Genomic DNA, 19,091 nt, shown 5'->3' with positions numbered 1-19,091 from the left:
TACAATGTTGGCCAATATGAATCTCTCTCTCTAACTCCACCTTTGGTTTGTAAACTCCATACTTGCCTTTTTTGCTTGCCTGTATTAATACTGGTCGCCTATTTAGAAAAAAAATGCAAATTAGGCTTGTGTAAGCCCCAGCTATACAACCCTTTTTGCATAGTTATTACATACTATTTACATTTCTTCTAATACAGTAGTATAGCCCAAACCACTTTTGCTTCATATGATGACCAATCATACCAATAAAATGGTGAATAACATCTCAAATTAGCTTTTTAGTGTTAAATTATCTCTGTAACTTGAGACATGTTCTTAGTAAAATGACGTCCTTTGCATGCTTCTAGAATCTGGATTATGTCACCAAAACAACTCAGCTAAGTAACAAGTTCATTTTCCACCAACTGAGATTAAAGTAAACAAACCTTTGGCAACATTCCTCAGTTTGGCCAGTGTTATCACTTCAGATTATACACTAATACTACACCCAGACACTGGAACATAATATCACATTTGTAGCATTTCCTAAATTACTTCCAAGTTCAGTTATAGAGATGTCTTCGAGTTTTGTCAGTGACTGTGGGAGAACCATTACATGGGTTTCTTACAGAACCACCCCTCTAACTTCAATAGGACGAATTTTGGAATCTCAACTAGCTGGCTCCAAAACCAAGCACAAACATCAAATGTTACACAACATGTCACATCTTATATTTTAGCTATGGCACTCCACACCTAACTTTCCAGACACAATTCAAGTGTCTACCCAATCCCTTGGAAACAACCTGATGCCTTTCATGCTTCGCCTATAATATGACTCGTCTCTTACGTCTTCCTACTCTTCCATTACATTTACTCCCAAATACTTAAACAAACTGCTTTCATTCTTCTACCGTCCATATCAACACACATTGCTCCATCCTGAGCGTCCCTTGTATGCGTACTACTGTACGAGCCAAGAACCAAGTGTCATGGCTCAAGCATTAAAAATCGATTTTCGGTAACCTTAAGAGCGTATCAGAAGGATGAAGAGTGGTCAGTAATCATTACAATTCTTTATTTGACAAATGTTGTTACATAATTTTCCCTTGTCCAGAGAAATACATCTGCTGATTAGAAAACTACAACACTTAACACGGTGCTCTAGATTTAAATAAAATGTGAAAAATTAAGGTGGTTTGGTTGGGATTTCCAAAATGCCTTTTGGTTGAAAAGAAAAAATTTCAGAAAAAAAATCAAAGTCCAGCAGATCTGTCTAACATCAGGAGTTTCATGGAACAGCCCAACTCTATATGTACTGTACTTGGTCTGAGCTGGAGTAATTTCACTTGGTACACCAGAAGTGAGGCCAAATTATTTCTTTCGAGTTCTGTTTCTCATACACTGAATTTTTCCTTGTAAATCTTTACATTCTGGTATACATCTCTAAATGAATCTCAAACCCAAGTTGATAATTCTCCTACATTTTGGGGGATTTTTATCAATCTAAAATAAACTAAAACCTTTTGACAACGTTCATTTAATATCATTTCGTGATGAAGGTTAGGGAACATAGCTGTGACTGCCAAATCAAACCTCTGCAACAAGACTTAGCTGCACTGCTTTTTAATTGTGGTACAGTACTAGGAATATAGCTACATCACAAGATTACTATTTAGATTCTTTTCCATCCATCACTAGACCATTAACATAACACATCAAATTAACAACATTATTTTTCTTACATTAAACCTTTTCTTTTATCAAGTTTAAAAGTGAAAAATCTGTGCGAGCAAGAATAATAAAAACTCCCAGTGCTTAACTTCTAAAATCTTATCCGAATAATTAAGGAACATGAATTAACACCAAATATCAGTACAGGAGTTCTAAGGTTACTGAAAAGCAACTTCTAAACATTCTACAAGCATTGAATGTACTCAGCTTTCCCACAACAGCCATCTCTACAGAACTTTCTTGACTAAGATGAATATTAGGGTGATGAACAAAAGTTGTGGAACAGCTTACATCCTGAAGTCGCTGGAAACATCTCAAAAGCCTAAAAAATAGGACACTCTTGAAGATGCATTGCCACTATAATCCACAATGTTCAGAAACTTTTTCCTCTTCTTGCTCACTACATCCACAGATATCCAGGCATTTTCCTTTGGTAATGACACCCTGTCAGAGATGGTAAGTCCACCATCCTGTCTACTTAATTTCATGGGTTTTCCTGTAGGAAAGTTTTCCAAGAGTGAACTCCGTACTTTGAAATAATTCCAACCGGACCTTGCCACCTTGGTGTCTACTCTCAAAGTAGTGACTTGGTTTACTGACTGATAGCCAATCCCTGTAACTTTACCAACTTGAACAGGCATGAAAGACATATCTTTTGAGTTATAAATCTTATCAGGAAATGAACAAATATCTTCATCATCATTTACAAGGAAATCTAAGATACCATCATCATCATCCCCTGGAACAATAATGTTCTGAATGAGTTCATGAACTGTGAGTTTCTTTATTAAAGATAACTTTGGGTCTCCAAGGGGATTTCTGTTTTCAAACGTTGCATTGTAATCTATGAAGGTCCCAATCAGGGAGGACGTCATCCACCATCTTGCTGTTTTCGTTGCATTTGGGAGAAGGTCTCCAAAGTTGACTGTAAGAGATGGTTCTATTTTCTCATTACCAAGCATGCTGCTAATCATTTGAAAAGATATTTGTAGTCCCTTCTCATTTTCGATGATCTTTGGCTGGGAGGATGTTATCTTCAGGCTATACGTTGTTCCAAATCCTTCATTTTTTATCATTACACCCAGAGAAAAAGGTTCAGCAGGTTCAACCTCATCTGTGAAAGGGTCATCAGAAATGACGTGTTTCTCCCAGAAGTAATGAACCACCAGAGATGGATCTGGATGCACTGTTACAGATGTAGGAAGAAACGGAATCTCAACTTGGTTGCCGTCACTTGTATATGAAAGTTTACCTCCAATATCATATACTTCATCCTTAGTTGGAGCAGCCTCCGAATATGGAATGATGAGCCACTTGGACGTTCCACTAGACTCTGCTGGGAGAGTTCCATTTCCATCTGTCCCACTTAAGGGCCCACTTAAAGTTGGTTTCCCAATAGCAAATTTTTCTGTTGCAACCTCAAATGTTTCTTTGTTAGTGATAATAATCTGGACATGTATGTTCTCCAGATTTGCTTTCTCCTTATTTTCAATCTCGAGAGTAGCAGTAAACCCTTCACGTACTAAAGTTGCTCTCTGCTTAATCTGTATCCGCACAACAGCGCACACCCCCTCCTCTTCATTAATGTCCTCAATCTGAGATAATGCATCATAATCGTATTTAAATGCTTCCACATAAGAAGAAAACCCTCGGTCTTTGGTCATTTTATCAATGGCACTTATGTTGTGGAGGTATTTTTCCAAGAGTGAATACGATATCATATTCTCACTGCCATCAACAGGCTCTAGATTTCCATTCTGCCAATTTGCAAGAGTTGTGTTGAAACGTTGCACAAGTTTTTCCTTATCATCCCAATTAATACCATCAGAAAATATGCTGTCCTTCATGTTTTGCAGTTCTTGTGAGGAGACAAAGATTCCAAGCTCACTGGAATCTTGAAACACAGGTATAAGAACGTTATTTACCCAGGATGAATTCCCATTCCGTAACCAGAGTTCATCTCCAAAAATTTCTTCAAGTGCCCGGATGCTTGAAATGATACCAGAAAAAGATATAACAAAATTCCTTATTTTCTTAATCAAAACATCTTGTGAAACTTCCCTTTTACTGATCTTGATACTTTTATAAACACATTCATAAATCACATTATCAATGCAGGTAGGAGTTAGGTCGAATACATCCTCAACATCAAAAGCCATGCACATCAAATACTTCACAGCATCCACAATGTTATTCATATCTAAATGGTCGATGGTACATTTGGTTATAGAGAAAATTGAATCGGCGTATTTATCAGAGGATGTATCCTTTACATGTGGAAAATATTTTTTGAACACCTTTCTAAAAAGTTTCTTAAACAGCTTCTGAAAAGGAATACAATCAAAAACTTCTGAAAGACATTCATCACAAAAATGTGAAGTATCTACAGACACAACAAAACCCTGAAAATCAAAAAATCCACCTGGTCCAACTGGTCTACCTGTTCCACTTGGATCATATGTTACACCTGACCAATCTGGTCCATCTGTTGTAGTGGATGGCTGACACAGAACAGAATATTTTCCTGACAGTAAAACAGGAACGGTTCTACTTTGAAATTCACCACATATGAATCCATAATGAAGTGAAATTAAAAATGTCAGAGTACAGGTTGTCGATCTTTTCTGTCTTTGTCTCTGACTTACTCCAACCTGGATTTTGACTGACTGCTTTGCTTCAACACTTTCTGGAACCTCACTTAAAAATTCAAACATTAAAGATGGATGCTCTGAAGGTAAACTGATCTGTACACTATCTGCTCTAATAAGTCCATGGTTTGTGACATTAAATTCTATAGTATCTTTTAAACCCAATTCATAATCTTCGACATCTATCATATTTGGTGTTATGCTAACAACAGGCATTGGGACATTTACTTTATAATCAGCTTCAAGGGTAATATCATAAACATCTTCGACATCAGTTTGAGTAACTGTCCATTTAATTGTAACTGCCTCTCTCTCAATGAAGATAGTAATGGTAGGAGTGATGGCTGATGGTATAATTATTTCCTTCTTTCCTTTATGGTCTGGGGCTTCAACAACAATTTCATACATTTCTTCTTGTACATTAAAGAAAGTGACACTGCCGTTGTTTCCTGAAGTTGACCCTTCAAGTTGAATGTTGAGCCTGCTACTGGTAAGAGTTACTGTCGCATCTGCAACTAAGGGCCTTCCTTTAGCAAAGTATGTATATTCATCTTCAACTTCTATTGTCAAATTCACAATATTGTCTGAGGTGACGAGTATGGAAAACGGCACCTCTTTTCTTGCAGATATGCTGTTAACAAGAAAGCTTCCAGATATCATTCCAAGGGATTTGTCTCCTGGTATTGTAATAAGTACTGAGGCTTTGGCTGTTTCCTGACTGCCAAGATTACTTCTGCTATTTTCTCTTACAAGGAAATCAGAAACTGTGAAATAAGAAGAATCGGGAACTATCAGGCTGACATTATCAGCACTAGTTTTTCCCAGATTTGTAACCTTAAACTCAATCATTTTTTGACATCCAATGCAGACTGCAGTTTCCACGTTTGGTGGATCAATTTGAAAAATGGGAAGAACTTGCCTGATATCTACTTCTACAGTGATTAAAAGTTTGACATTTTCTTGTGATTCCACCACTATGGGAAATTTTAAATATGCTGGTCCACTTGTTTCAAGATCTATGTTTAGGGCAATTTGGCTTCCGTACTCAAAGGTGCCAACTAACCCCTCTTGTTTACCAAAAGTAACAATCACATGGACATACTCATTTGGACCAAACTTTCCTTGAATCTGATGGAGATCTGAACCACCGTCATTAAACAAGACAGTTACATTTGAATAAAAGTTCTTGTAAGTACCATTGGTCTCTCCATACAAAGATACTGATTTATAAAGTGTGCTCATGCCAGGTATTTCCCATTCAACTTGGGGTGCTCCTTTGGGCTTAGAAGGGTGTCTAGCAGATGCTTTAAACTTTCCATATAACAGTGATCCTGGATTATAAGGGAAAGAAAATTGTCCATTTTGATCAGTGAAAATTTCAATCATCTGGCTCTTTGCAAAGGAAGGATTTTCAATATCAATTACCACTGGAACACGCCCATTAAGTGTGTCCCTGATAGGACTCTCACCTTCGTAGGATACGGACCCACTCAGAGGTACAGGCTCATCTTTCAGAAACTGTGTTTTACTCAACAGATTTAAAGAAGGTGAATATGTGGTATTTACTATTGCATTCACTGTTATCTCATCCATCCCAACTTCATTTGTAGCTGATAAAGTGAAAGTTAAATTTCCTGCTGGGGCTTTCTGAAGTATCAGTCTTCTGGTTGAATGTTCTAGCCGAGTTCTTTCAGGAGCAGATATAAGACTGAGCGTAACAGGCTCAGTTCCTTGCAAGAGAATTATGTTGGTTTCATAGTCTTGATACTCTAGAAGAGACTGGAACATCACTGGCTTAAAAATAGGTTCCTGAATGAGGATACCACATGAATCTCCATGCCATGGTCGACTGCAAAGGCATTTGCCTCGATAACAGGATCCATGAGGTTCTGAGTAATTTTGGCCACATGCATCTCCTGGACAAGAGCTGTAAAGATTTATGATCTGCTCTTGCTGAATGTGCAGTCCACTACAAGTATCATTAAGTGTCCACGTTCGATTAAAATGCCCTGGACAGACTGGAGTGCCAGAATAGTCAGTATAAGATAAATCTAAAGGTCTCCCGCATGGATTGGGGGCTGTGGCTGTGTCTGTCGGAACAAACTCTTTTCCATTAATTGTGTCTGAACATGTAACAAATATGGAAGGTAACACTGACAAAGAAGGGTCGAATAACAGCAATACTTTCTGTTCCAACAAAGCAGTGTTTCCTGCATGGTCAGTAGCCTTCCATGTACGAGTTATAACACAAGGATCATTGTCATCTGTGTATGAAACATCTGGATTAGGGTCCATATTATCTGTTACAATGGCAGTGCTTAAGAGGCCCTCCATATAGGAAGAACATTCAACACTGCTATCATTAGCAAGTATTGTAGGGCTTACAAGATCTACAACCCAGTGGTAAGTAAAACTTTTACCAACATTTTCAACAGAATCTACTGCATATACAGAGAGATCGTATGCAGCTTCATTCTCCAGTGTTGGAGTGGAAAATGAATTCCCAAAACACAGAGAAAAATTTGTGTCTTTGGAGAAATTTTTGTGAAAATCACAGTAGAAAATACAATCATTCTCTGGTTCACCACATGAAAAAACAAAATTGAAATTAACCTCATTACTAACTGCCGCAGGAGCATTTTCAAAGATAATGCTGGGGGCTGTTAAGTCAACATAGAAAGTATGTGATGTGTTAGCAGAATTGTTAGAATTGTCACTGTACTCTATAAGTAATGTATGTTTACCTTCTTTGAGGTTCTCAGCATTAAATATGCCACTTGAACAATCAACAAGTTCCAAGTTGTCTAAACTGCAGATACTCCTTGCTGGTTCATCAGTTGTCCAAGTAAAGGTAACATTTTCTCTGGTTCTGGATGGGGCATCTATAAAGGTTGCTACTGGAGGTCTTAAATCATGAGGTATAAAACTTACGAAATTCTTATCTCTGATTTCCTCATTTCCTGGGTTACATCCTTCTGGACTAACCACAATGCTTCTGTCTATTTCCATAAACACCTTTCTGTTTTCTGGAAAGTTAAAGTGAGGGTAAATAATTAAAGTGTGAGGCTGAGTCAAGGTCACTTGTTTTGATTCCACTATAATAATACGATATAGTGATGAATTTGTTTCATAATCTTTAAAGTTCACCTCCTGTACAGTAGCTGGATACTGGATGGGATGATCAAATTCTAGGACGATCTCATAGATACCAAAGGAATCCTGATTTATGTTCACAGATATGATTGATGGTTGTTTGGTGCCTACCATTAACGTAATACAATTCTGAATGCCTGTATCACCAAATGAGTCAACTGCAGTAAAACAAAAGGAATGACTTCGATTCATCTGGTCAGCACTTGGAGACCATGATATGTTCACAAAAAAAGCGTGTAAATCTGGAGCAAAATACATGGGAGATTTCATAAAGCCTTCAGGAGATACAGTCAATATTTCAGTTATGTCTGCATCTTCCCTGTCACTTTTTGCAATAAGCTGAGTAGAGAAAACAGTGTCTTGAGGGACTGCAACGCATGAACCAGAAAGCAGTGTTGGGTTAATGAAGTGGGGCATATCAAAGCATGACTGATCTGACGGATATACTTTAACCACAAACTGAAGAGAAATGCTACTGAGGGCTTCGTCTGAGCCAGGCATAAAATCTTCAATCATGATGGCTGCAACATATATGCCTGAACCAAACTTTGCCTCGTATGTAATGACACATGTTTCGTTATCCAAGACAGCGTTAGGGAATGCATCACAAGCACCACCACACTCATCATATCCCTGAGCCCAACGACACCTTACTTCATCGCCATCAGGATCATTAATGGGAAATGAGATATTATGGGCACAATTTTCCTTGAGCTTTATCACAGGGGCTGTGATAACTCTAGGTGTTGAGTTGATCTTCCCTGTGTCATTTCTTTTCAGAAGACTGTTGGAAACTGCAACGTACCAGCCTGCATTAATTGGAGACAACCAGTCACCGCCCTCAAATACCAAAACACCTCTACTGCCAGATCCAGTAAAATTCATTATCATGGTTCGTCCACCAAATGACCAGTTTTCTTCACGGCTGAAGCCAGTGCAGTAATATGCCATTGTTAATCCAATATCGGCACTTTCGCATCCTTCCCAGCATAACAATGTATCATATGACTCTTCTAAAGAGTTGATTGTGTCTTCATCACACATGGTATAAAAGGAGTCACGCCGCCATGCAATTTGAAATGATATCTCCATCTGAAATGTAAATTTCAAATTAATAACACTGAAAGATTTTCAAAAGAAACATGACCTCTTGCTACTGGTTTTTCTTATGAATGTTTTGGATTTTAGTTTTAGGTGTTGTGCTTATACAGTAGTGCCTCATAACACCAGAACAACCTATGTAAAAGAGCGCTATACACATGATGATCATCCAAACAACCTTTTTTTGATCACATAAACCCCAAATAACTCTTACAATAATCACTATTGGGTAAATATGGCAAGAATAATGAAAAAATCACTGATAAAGAATTTCTTATGCCGTATAAGAGCATATCTTAAACTTAATGTAAATAAGTAATTCCTGATTATTTAGTACAGTATGTAGCGTTAAATTCATATTTATAAACGCCAAATTCTCCCAGTACACTTTAAGTGTCTGAACACTCTGTACAACTATCCTCATTAATTATAGCCATTGTTTCAATGGCAGGTAAAATTCTAAACAGTTCTGCTGAAAAATCTGAGGCCATATGGGAACACTGGCTTTGGAACCATCAGTATAAAAGAATCTCACATTCTTATATTCTAAAATATGCTTCATAAAAATCGACTGAATTATCTTCTCTATCACATCCTTCATAACCCCTATAAACTAGTTGCATAGGGACACTTTTCGTAACTTTCAGGGAGAATTCATACAATTTTGAAAAATGACCATTACATTCCTGGTAAATTTAAGTTATGTGCATTTAAAAAATGGTTTTCCCTAAGGCAAAAAGGTTGAGGGTAATCTGGGCGAGCGTCATAAAATTCAAGGAAAGATTCTTTGATGGTAGTTGACTGAGAAACATTCACTATGCACACTTGTCAAGAGCACAGTTGGAAGAACATGACATCACAAATACTTCACATTTTGACTAACGACACAGTTTTGTCACTATTATTGACCAACGTTATCCACTTCTTCATCTAAGGCTATATCATTCATGACATTATTCATCATTCACCCAGAGTTACCTTGAGGAAACTGTTTCAAACTGCTGACCACACTTCGGCATCATTCTCACATTAGCACAGGTGATTTATCTTTAAAAGAGCACACACAGCTTCAAACACTCTAGTTCAGGTATTATCACATCACCCATGTATCTAATATCTAACCCCCTCCTACGACGCTCCTGATTGGCCATTGATCAGCCAGTCACAAGGCTGGAAACTGGTCAGTCTGTTCCAGCCGTCATCGAGTGAACATCTATGTTGCGACCTCTCCTCGTGAAATATGTCTTTCAAAAGTTATAACTTTCATTAAACCTCAGTTTTACCTGAAGAAAAGTAGTGTTTCTCAATTTCATCACTAAACATCGTCAAGCCAGTGATTTAAGGATTATAGTGATATATGAATTATGTACTTCAGTAAACTTTTTGTTTGGCTGAAAAGTGGCATGGAGGTCAATTTGGAAAACGACTGACGCACTCATCCAAGACCAAACTTTAGGCATAACGAAATATATACCTCTCTCTCATAACCGGAGCCTGTCGGTCTCATCATGATAACGGCGCCTCTGAAGTGACTAGGTGAGGCAGGAGGGATGGAAAGTAACCAGACAGCCAACGTCCACAGGGGAGGTCTCATGATTCATTCGTCTACACCTCTGAGGGAACCTTCAGCAAATGAGAAAAGGGAAGGAGCAAATAAGTATCGTGAACAGCCATTATTCTTAATATGTTATTACTGTCATATGAATGCTATTTTTGCTACTGCTTCAGTAACTGTGGATATTACCGATTATCATTTTTATATCATTTTATCTCGTGTGTCTAGGTTTCGTGTATAGTACTGTCTCTACTTTGTATAATCATTGTACATGACCCTGAGCTGAAACAAAAATTATTATTATCATTATTATTATTATTATTATTATTATTTTACAAGCCTCTCTCTCTCTCTCTCTCTCTCTCTCTGTCCTAACGGGAGACGCTCGGATACAAAAACGTTCACATCGAAAGCACCTCAAAGCAAAATGGTACCACAGAAGAACAAGGGCAAAAACGATTTGTAAATAATCATAGAAGACAAAAACGAGCGTTAAGTAATCTTATTTTACCATTTGATTTTAGTACCCCGTTACACTCACGACCAAAGCAACAAATAAAAGTATGAATAAAAATAAAAATGAAAAGGAGCGTTTTCGATTTTACAACTTCAATGGCGTCAGAAACCCCGGATATACGGAACTTATGAAAGAACATGTAAATCCTCAACCTACTGTGTCTGGAGTTCCACAGGGTAGTGTTCTTGGTCCACTGTTATTTTTAGTGCATGCAAGTGATATGTTTGTTGGAATTGAAAACAAGATTGTTCAGTATGCCGATGATGCAACACTTGTGGGTGTAGTAAAGTCTCCACTTATGAGAATTGGAGCTGCCCTCAGCCTCATTCGGGACATGGACCGGATCAGTGAATGGTGTGGTCGGTGGGGTATGAGGCTGAACTCCAGTAAAACGAAAACGCTATTGATTAAAAGATTCCGTACAGATTTCCCACCCGTCCTCCCCCTCAGGTGGAAGGAACTTTGCTGAATGGGTCAGAAGCTTCAAGGATTCTAGCTCTAACTGCTGAGAAACATCTAATTAAAGTTTCAGCAAATGCCGCACGAAAGTTAGGTATGGTTCGTAAGGCATCATATGTTTATAAATGATAAAATCAATGCAACCTGTTTCAGGTCACTTGTAATTCATTTACTAGAATACTGTTCTCCGGTGTGGACATCTGCTTCTGCCAGAGAGTTATCTCTTTTAGATATAGAGTGGCTCGTGGTGGCAGCTTTCTGTTTCCCAATAGCAACAGCCATGATTTGGACCATCGACAGATGGTCTCTTGTCTGTCACTTTTTCATAAGTTGTATTTCAACAGAAATCTTTCACATTCACAATTGATCCCTGATCCCTTTGTCAGCCGAGAGCAGCCAGATTCGTTGAACAGCAGCACCAGTATGCAGTAAATGTTTAGCCTCGCTGTCGAACTTCTCAGTTCCGGAGGTCCTTTATTCCACACACCGTTGAACTGTGGAACGGCCTCCCAGAGATTGTCCTGCGACTGGAACGTCAGAAGTTCAGGCGAAGATGCAACGTATCACTACCCTACCACTAGCCTCCTTGCATTTGAATACATTTTCATCTGTCAGTTTATTTGTTTATTTATTTTTCTTTTTTAATAAGTGTGGGATCTCTTCCTTATATATTTCCCTTTACCTTCTCTTAATCCTCCCTAATCAAAGCCATGGTCTTCGAAAGCTTAAATTTCAGGTCAGTGGTCCCTGTGGGGTCGCTCCATGAGAATAGGGTTCATCTTCTGAGTGATAATGCTACGATAAATATATTTCCCCAGAAAAAACAATCCAAGAGCCAAAATTTTCCTAACAGGCAACTTTCTTTATGGCAATGACAGGGTCCTCTACACCTGTGTTCAAATACATCAGTGTTAAATACACCTGTGTTAAAATACATCAGTGTTAAATACACCTGTGTTAAAATACATCAGTGTTAAATACACCTGTGTTAAACACACCTCTGTAACATACCTTGTGTTAAACACACCTGTTACACAACCAGAACTCCGTAGGTTATATTTCCAGGCCTCACGCGCACGTAGAAATTCAATAAATCTTTTTCTTTTCTATCAGAGTTCCCTATAATTTTCGGAACAGGAGAAAAAAAGCTGAGGGCGTTCAGTGGCCGGAGGGGTGCTATTACTGATAGGGAGAAAATGACAGCAACAATTTTCATTATTGCACTGAATTTCAACTTGCCAGGGGAAAATACATAAATACACACACACACACACATATATATATATATATATATATATATATATATATATATATGTGTATATATATTTATATATATATATATGTTCTTCTTTTAACAGTGCTTGTTTTCAGCATTTATATATATTTATATATATGCCTTCTTTGAAGGTCTTTGATTTGGCTTTTATATATACCGTACATATCACATACATATATCTTCCTGCCTTGTTTTCCCATTTGTATTAGACCCCTTCTTTGAAGGACTTTGATTTGGCATGTATTGTACCAGTCACCCCTATATATATATATATATATATATATATATTGTATATATATATATATATATAAATATATATATATATATATATATATATATATATATATATATATATATATAATATACAGTATATTTATATCATATATATATCTATATATAATATACATAATATATAGAAATATATATATGTATATTATGTACATACACAATTCTTATATCAATAGCGTCCTAATTGTCATATGAATCTTTGTAAGCGGGTATGCTTATAACTAAATGACTGAATAATACAAAAACCCTTCTCTCAAAAAGTTGTGCACATTTTGATGACAGAGTCTAGACACAGAGCGCTTTGCTGTGAGGGCAGTTGAAGGGGTAACAAACCTTCTGGTCGACGGCCTCTGCTGGCATTTGACGCCGCCCCAATTACCGGAACAGCCACTAAATCTCAGGTGATCTACAGGGCGTTGACTTTACGCCTGTTACAGAGACGACTCACTCGTGATAAAGAACATATGTGAAAAGAAGTGCCACTTCTGTCTGTATATTTAGAAACAAACCCGGACAACCACTTTCTATCTTATTTTCAATCACGTACCATCGACCTCTGTATAATTTTGAACATGAAATATATTGGAGAAACAAATCCACTTTTGTGTATGGGTGCAAATACGTTTGAAAAATAAATCCCTACAGAGAGCTTTCGGAAATCGAGAGACTGAAATTGGAATCGAAAAGATTCTCGAAAGCTCTCTACACAGATTTATTTTTGTTCTTCCATCTCAAGACTCATTATATTACGTATGAGTAGTTTCTGATGAAATATGCTGTTAAACGGATTTATTTGTGAGAATTGTGAAAAACCCATAATTTTTATTAGTATTTGTGGGGTTGGTGTGAAACAGCGTGAGTGTGAGATTGGTGGGAGGATTCAAGAGAAGCTGCCTGAACAGGCAACGTGCCCACCTCGCCCCCCTCGCCCCCGGGCCATTTTGCACTTTCATAACAAATCAAGAAAATGTCGATGAACTGAATTTTATTGTAACCATCATCTTACTACATTTATACGTATATATATATATATATATATATATATATATATATATATATATATATATATATATATATATTTATATATATTTATATATATACACATACATACTATATATATATATATATATATATATATATATATATATATATATAAATTTATATGTATTTACACATACACATACATACTGTGTATATACATAAAAGGCCCATAAAACAACTGTATGAACGTTTTAACCATATATTTCGAACACTCCCTTCTAAGCCCCCTTCACTGGTAAAATATGAACAGATGATAGGTACAAGGGTATATATATAAAACATTCATAGGTAAGGCAGTTCATACAATGTTTTATGGGCTTTTTTATCTTCATATTATACTGTTGTATTACAGTAAAACACATTCATATATATATATATATATATATATATATATATATATATATATATATATATATATATATATATATATATATATATATATATATATATATATATATATTGAAGCAGATTAAGGGCAGGAATACGATGAGATACGCATTTTGCTTTAATCCTACGTTTCGTGACGACATCGTCACATCTTCAGGGATTTTCTACAAAATAAAAAATAATATGTTAACATCAAATAAGCGCTGATTATAAGATCCAGTAGTTGAAAAGGCTAAAACAATTTTAATGTTAAAATTACAACTCACAGACTTAAATTACATACACCTTTGGCTACAACTGAGACTGGAAGCACAAAAAATTACAAATAACGGAAAGAATATTTACATTAAATGTAAAACTACCATCAAATATGAAGATTTTAAAATTATTGGCCAAACAAAGGAACTCAACGAACTGTTGATTTTGGAAACATTAAACATCAAATACGAGTTCCGAGTCTAAACAACCATTCCTCAGCTGTCCCGTTATTTTTATCTTTGATGCTGAGAGGTTGGCTGTGTGGAGCTGTTTTCAGCTGTAGTTTAAGAGTGTATGACTTTTGCTTCTGATTGTATGTGTTGGCTTTCTTTTTATATATATATAAATATAATTTTGGCGAGATATTCAAATGTCCTTTTCGTTATTTATCATTTTTTGTGCTTCTAGTCTCAGTTTTAGTCGAGTGTGCATGTAAGTTAAGTCTGTGAATTGTAATTTTAACATTAAAATTGTTTTAGCCTTTTCAACTATTGGATCTTATAGTCAGCTCTTATTAAATGATGTTAACATATTATATTTTATTTTGTAGAAAGTCCCTAAAGATGTGGCGATGTTGTCACGAAATGTAGGATTGAAACAAAATGCGTATCTCATCGTATTCCTGCCCTTAATCTGCTTCATCGTAAGCGCCTTGTGAATAAGTTGTGTACATATATATATATATATATATATATATATATATATATATATATCTATACATATTATATATATATATATATATATATATATATATATATATATATATATATATATATATATATATATATATATATATATATATATATATATATATATATATATACACACATCACTACAGGTGAAAAATAAGAGACGGGGTGTAGGTCCTGACTGGTTTCGACTTTATTTCCAAGCCATTGACAAAGGACTGATACAGAGTATTAGAAGTCACAAATATATATATACTACAGGAACAGTACTGGCAAACATACACAACCATTTGAGACTACAGATCCACCCACAGGCCGGTGTCAAGGTAGGAGTGGCCTTCAAAACTCATCTGGCTAAAAGTCACAATGTACTCTCAGGGGACAATACTGATGAACGTACCGACCATAGGAAACATCACGTTCACACCCGACAGGTGTCAGGGAGGCGGGGTTGGAAAACTCATTAGCACTGCTGCCCCGTAGTGTGTTTACAAATACGATAATCTTATTTCCATGCATCAAAATTTAAACAATTTACAAATTTCTTTTGATATTAAAGGATCAAGTTTATACATCCCTTGACTGATATTCATATTATGGTTGTAACTTTCTTCTATAAAGCTAGATTCAATGATGTTCCTTTCCAGTGCGTTATTAGAATATACAATCCTTTTTGCCCCTTCCCAGTTGATAGCATGATTGTTATCACTAACACGTACAAAGATACCACTGTTCCCCTGTGCATTTCTCACACATTTTTTATGCTGCGTATTCTCTTTTCCAGTGCTTTACCCGTCTGGCCAATATAAAAGTTGTCGCAAGACTTACGTGGAATTTTATAAACACACCCTTTGGTAAGGTCGAGAGAGTTCTTGATAAGTACATGTTTCATTGTTTTATTGTTCTTAAATGCGACATTAACACCAAAATTCTTAAGAAGATGGGGATATCTTCCACATTATTATTATAAGGCAGTACAAACAAATTTTTTTGTGTTGTAAGGTTCTTTTTGGTTTTGATACAGAGTCTTATTTGCCGCTTCTAATGCACTGTTTAATACACTGTCAGGATATTTCAATCTCTGGCCTGCATTCCTAATCTTATCTATTTCCTCATCAATATAAACATAAATGAAAACACTGATTTCCTAACTTTGTTGTTTTGTCCGGAATAGAAATGCACATAGGAAGAAATAATAGTAGGTTTTCTATACGCACTATATTTAAACCCATTACTATTTCTTCGTATGAGGACATCCAAAAAGGGTAAGCACCCATTATTTTCCATTTCCATAGTACTGTTCCTGTAGTATATATATATATTTGTGACTTCTAATACTCTGTATCAGTCCTTGGAAATAAAGTCGAAACCGGTCAGGACCTACACCCCGTCTCTTATTCTTCACCTGTGGTATATAAATGAATCAAATATGATTATAATTATATATATATTATATATATATATATACACACACACACACACATACACACATATATATATATGTATATATATATATTATATACTATATAATACTATATATATAGTCCTATATAAATAAAGTATATATAATATATATATATAGGATATATATATATCCTATATATATATTCTTTAAACATTTAGAACGAACTGTGTGATAAATTTCTCAGAATGCAAACATAAAATTAAGCAATTATTTTATTCTATCTATATATCTATATACTATAACTGGAAATATAAATCTTTCAGTGGCCGATATCTTATTACTGATGGGGAGAAATACACACAATGTTCACTGCACTGAATTTCGCCTTATATAAAAATATATAAACACATACATATATATATATATATATAAACATATATATATATATTTTTATAAATATAAACCTGTTAAACCTAGTTAAACATTTAGAACCTCGAACTGCGTAAGTAATTTTTAACAGGCTTCATGCAGACATAAAATTATTAGGGACAATCTATTTTATTCTATCTGCTATGTTATCTATACTATTCAAGAACAGGAGAAAGCGGTCACTGAAATCTTTCAGTGGCCTTTGTTCTTTAAGGAGTCTTAATTACTGAATTGGGAAGGGAGAAAATAATTGCAACAGTGTTCACTTACTCCGATTCTTGTTGAAGCCACCACTGATATGTTTTACGAAGTCTAGATTAAGCCAAATTATTATATTGTTAGCTTCAACCCCGTTATTCCAGGAAAAATACATAAACACATACATTCATACACACCCTATAAGCACACACAAAACGCACATATCTTCTTGGTCTGCAGGGCCGTAAAATTTACGTAAATTGAATAATACATGATATATATATATATATATATATATATATATATATATATATATATATATATATATATATATATATATAATATAATATACAATTCATAAATATACCTTACTAAAACAGCTGTTGTATATAATAAGAATTAATAAATGACGCTTGCATAGTCGGCTGGGTATGAGGCTGAACTCCAGTAAAACCAAAACGCTATTGATTACCAGATCCGGTACAGATTTCCAACCCCATCCTCCCCTTCAGGTGGATGGAACTTTGCTGACTGAGTCTGAAGCTTTAACTATTCAAGCTGCAACGTAGTTATAACATCACTGGAAAACATAAAATGCGTGTATCAAAGCTGCAAACAAAAAACCTCATTAAATGATTAATTTTATCAGTATGGTTCCGCAAACACTCGAAATTATATCGATTCCACAGAAACTACGTCAGAGTCGATGAAAACAATTTCTTTAGCGAAAGGAAGACACAGTAGAACGCTAAAAAAAAGTCCACTTCAAAGCTGCACTTGACAACTTACGAGCGCGCCTTCTGTGTGAACAGGACAAACCTGGTCTCTGCAAGCTACTGGAGTTTGTGATCGTAAACTAAACATCAGCTCAAAATGAAAATGGTAACATCACCTGAAAAGCTTTGACTGCACATCTTGCATGAATTAAGTCTCTCACAAAAAAAAAAATCGTAATGAATTCACCTTAGTTATCGGTTGCAGCGATGTGGCGACGCGTCCTCCACAACTTGAGAGAGTGAGGTGAGACTGAGACAATTGCCTACCCGCAGTTCTGAACTGGTCACAGGTGTTACCACCTACGTGATACTACTAACTGTTTCATGTCAAGCAGAAACTCGAAACTGATTACAGATGTCCTCAACATCCCGCCATGCACCCGATAACCACAGCTTAAAATTACTTGACAATTTTATCATTTATTCTTATACATTTGCAAGAACAATAAAAACTGTACGGAAAGTTAGTTGGCACAAAGAAACATAATCGTATTTTGGAGTTACATGACAATTTCATCATTACCCTCTTATACGTTTGAAAAAAAAAAAAATAAACTGTAACTTAGAAAAGTTAGTTGGCACAAATAAACATATTAATCAAACTGAAACTAGTATGTGCATGAGTTTGTATATGGGGTCTTTTATTGAAAAGAATGACACGCCCTTAACAAGGAGCATATCAACTCTCGGTCACTGACTGGGGCAATTGCCCTACCTGGGGGTCAAATGGATCCACTTTTTGGAATTCTCACACGGGTTGTTGAACTTCTAATGATACGCCACCGAAATATACAATTATACTGCACTGAAATGCCGCCTTCCGCACCTCAACACAGTTCTTCTAGCAAGATCTACGTGTATAATGACTAGGTTCCATTGGAAGCTGCAACGTTAAGCTTTTGATAGTGACGTGAGTGGTTCCCTTTCAGCCACACACTTTTATGCTGTACTGTACTCCTCTTGTGACAGATGGATCTCACAGGTGTGAAATAAAGTTAAATAAAGTGATGCCAGCAGAATGGTTGCTCTTTGACCTGCCAGATGAATTTACCAGTCAGCTACATTATACGAGTAATGATGGTGTTTTGCCAAGTTTCCCTTATGGAAGTGATACATTTTGCGCAGAATTCTCTTCAAATCAAATAGTGTAAATTACACCTTTGCTTAGGAATTATACAGGACCATCTCAAAATACTAT

At 35.9% G+C, this 19,091-nt stretch overlaps 1 protein-coding gene across 1 annotated transcript; it reads right to left on the bottom strand.

The window, feature by feature from the left end:
• Window positions 1-1,042: 1,042 nt before the first annotated feature.
• LOC136831529 (uncharacterized) lies at window positions 1,043-18,143 on the bottom strand. The gene is made up of 3 exons (XM_067092099.1): window positions 18,081-18,143; window positions 10,090-10,238; window positions 1,043-8,606 (listed from the first exon to the last, which is right to left on the bottom strand). Exons 2-3 carry the CDS (start codon window positions 10,207-10,209, stop codon window positions 2,028-2,030), a joined length of 6,699 nt encoding a protein of 2,232 aa, XP_066948200.1. The 5' UTR covers window positions 10,210-10,238; window positions 18,081-18,143; the 3' UTR covers window positions 1,043-2,027.
• Window positions 18,144-19,091: the final 948 nt, after the last annotated feature.

Source organism: Macrobrachium rosenbergii, chromosome 48 (genome assembly GCF_040412425.1).
Source record: "Macrobrachium rosenbergii isolate ZJJX-2024 chromosome 48, ASM4041242v1, whole genome shotgun sequence".
In the NCBI taxonomy this organism is placed as follows: Eukaryota; Metazoa; Arthropoda; class Malacostraca; order Decapoda; family Palaemonidae; genus Macrobrachium; species Macrobrachium rosenbergii.
Note: the sequence above shows the minus strand (reverse complement) of the source record. Positions and strands in the feature narration are given on the sequence as shown.

Coding starts and splice junctions, on each gene's coding strand:
- LOC136831529 (XM_067092099.1), bottom strand. CDS start 10,209: ATGAGACCTCCCCTGTGGACGTTGGCTGTCTGGTTACTTTCCATCCCT. Junction 8,607..10,089: donor GCTCCGGTTATGAGAGAGAG/GTATATATTTCG, acceptor TTTACATTTCAG/ATGGAGATATCATTTCAAAT.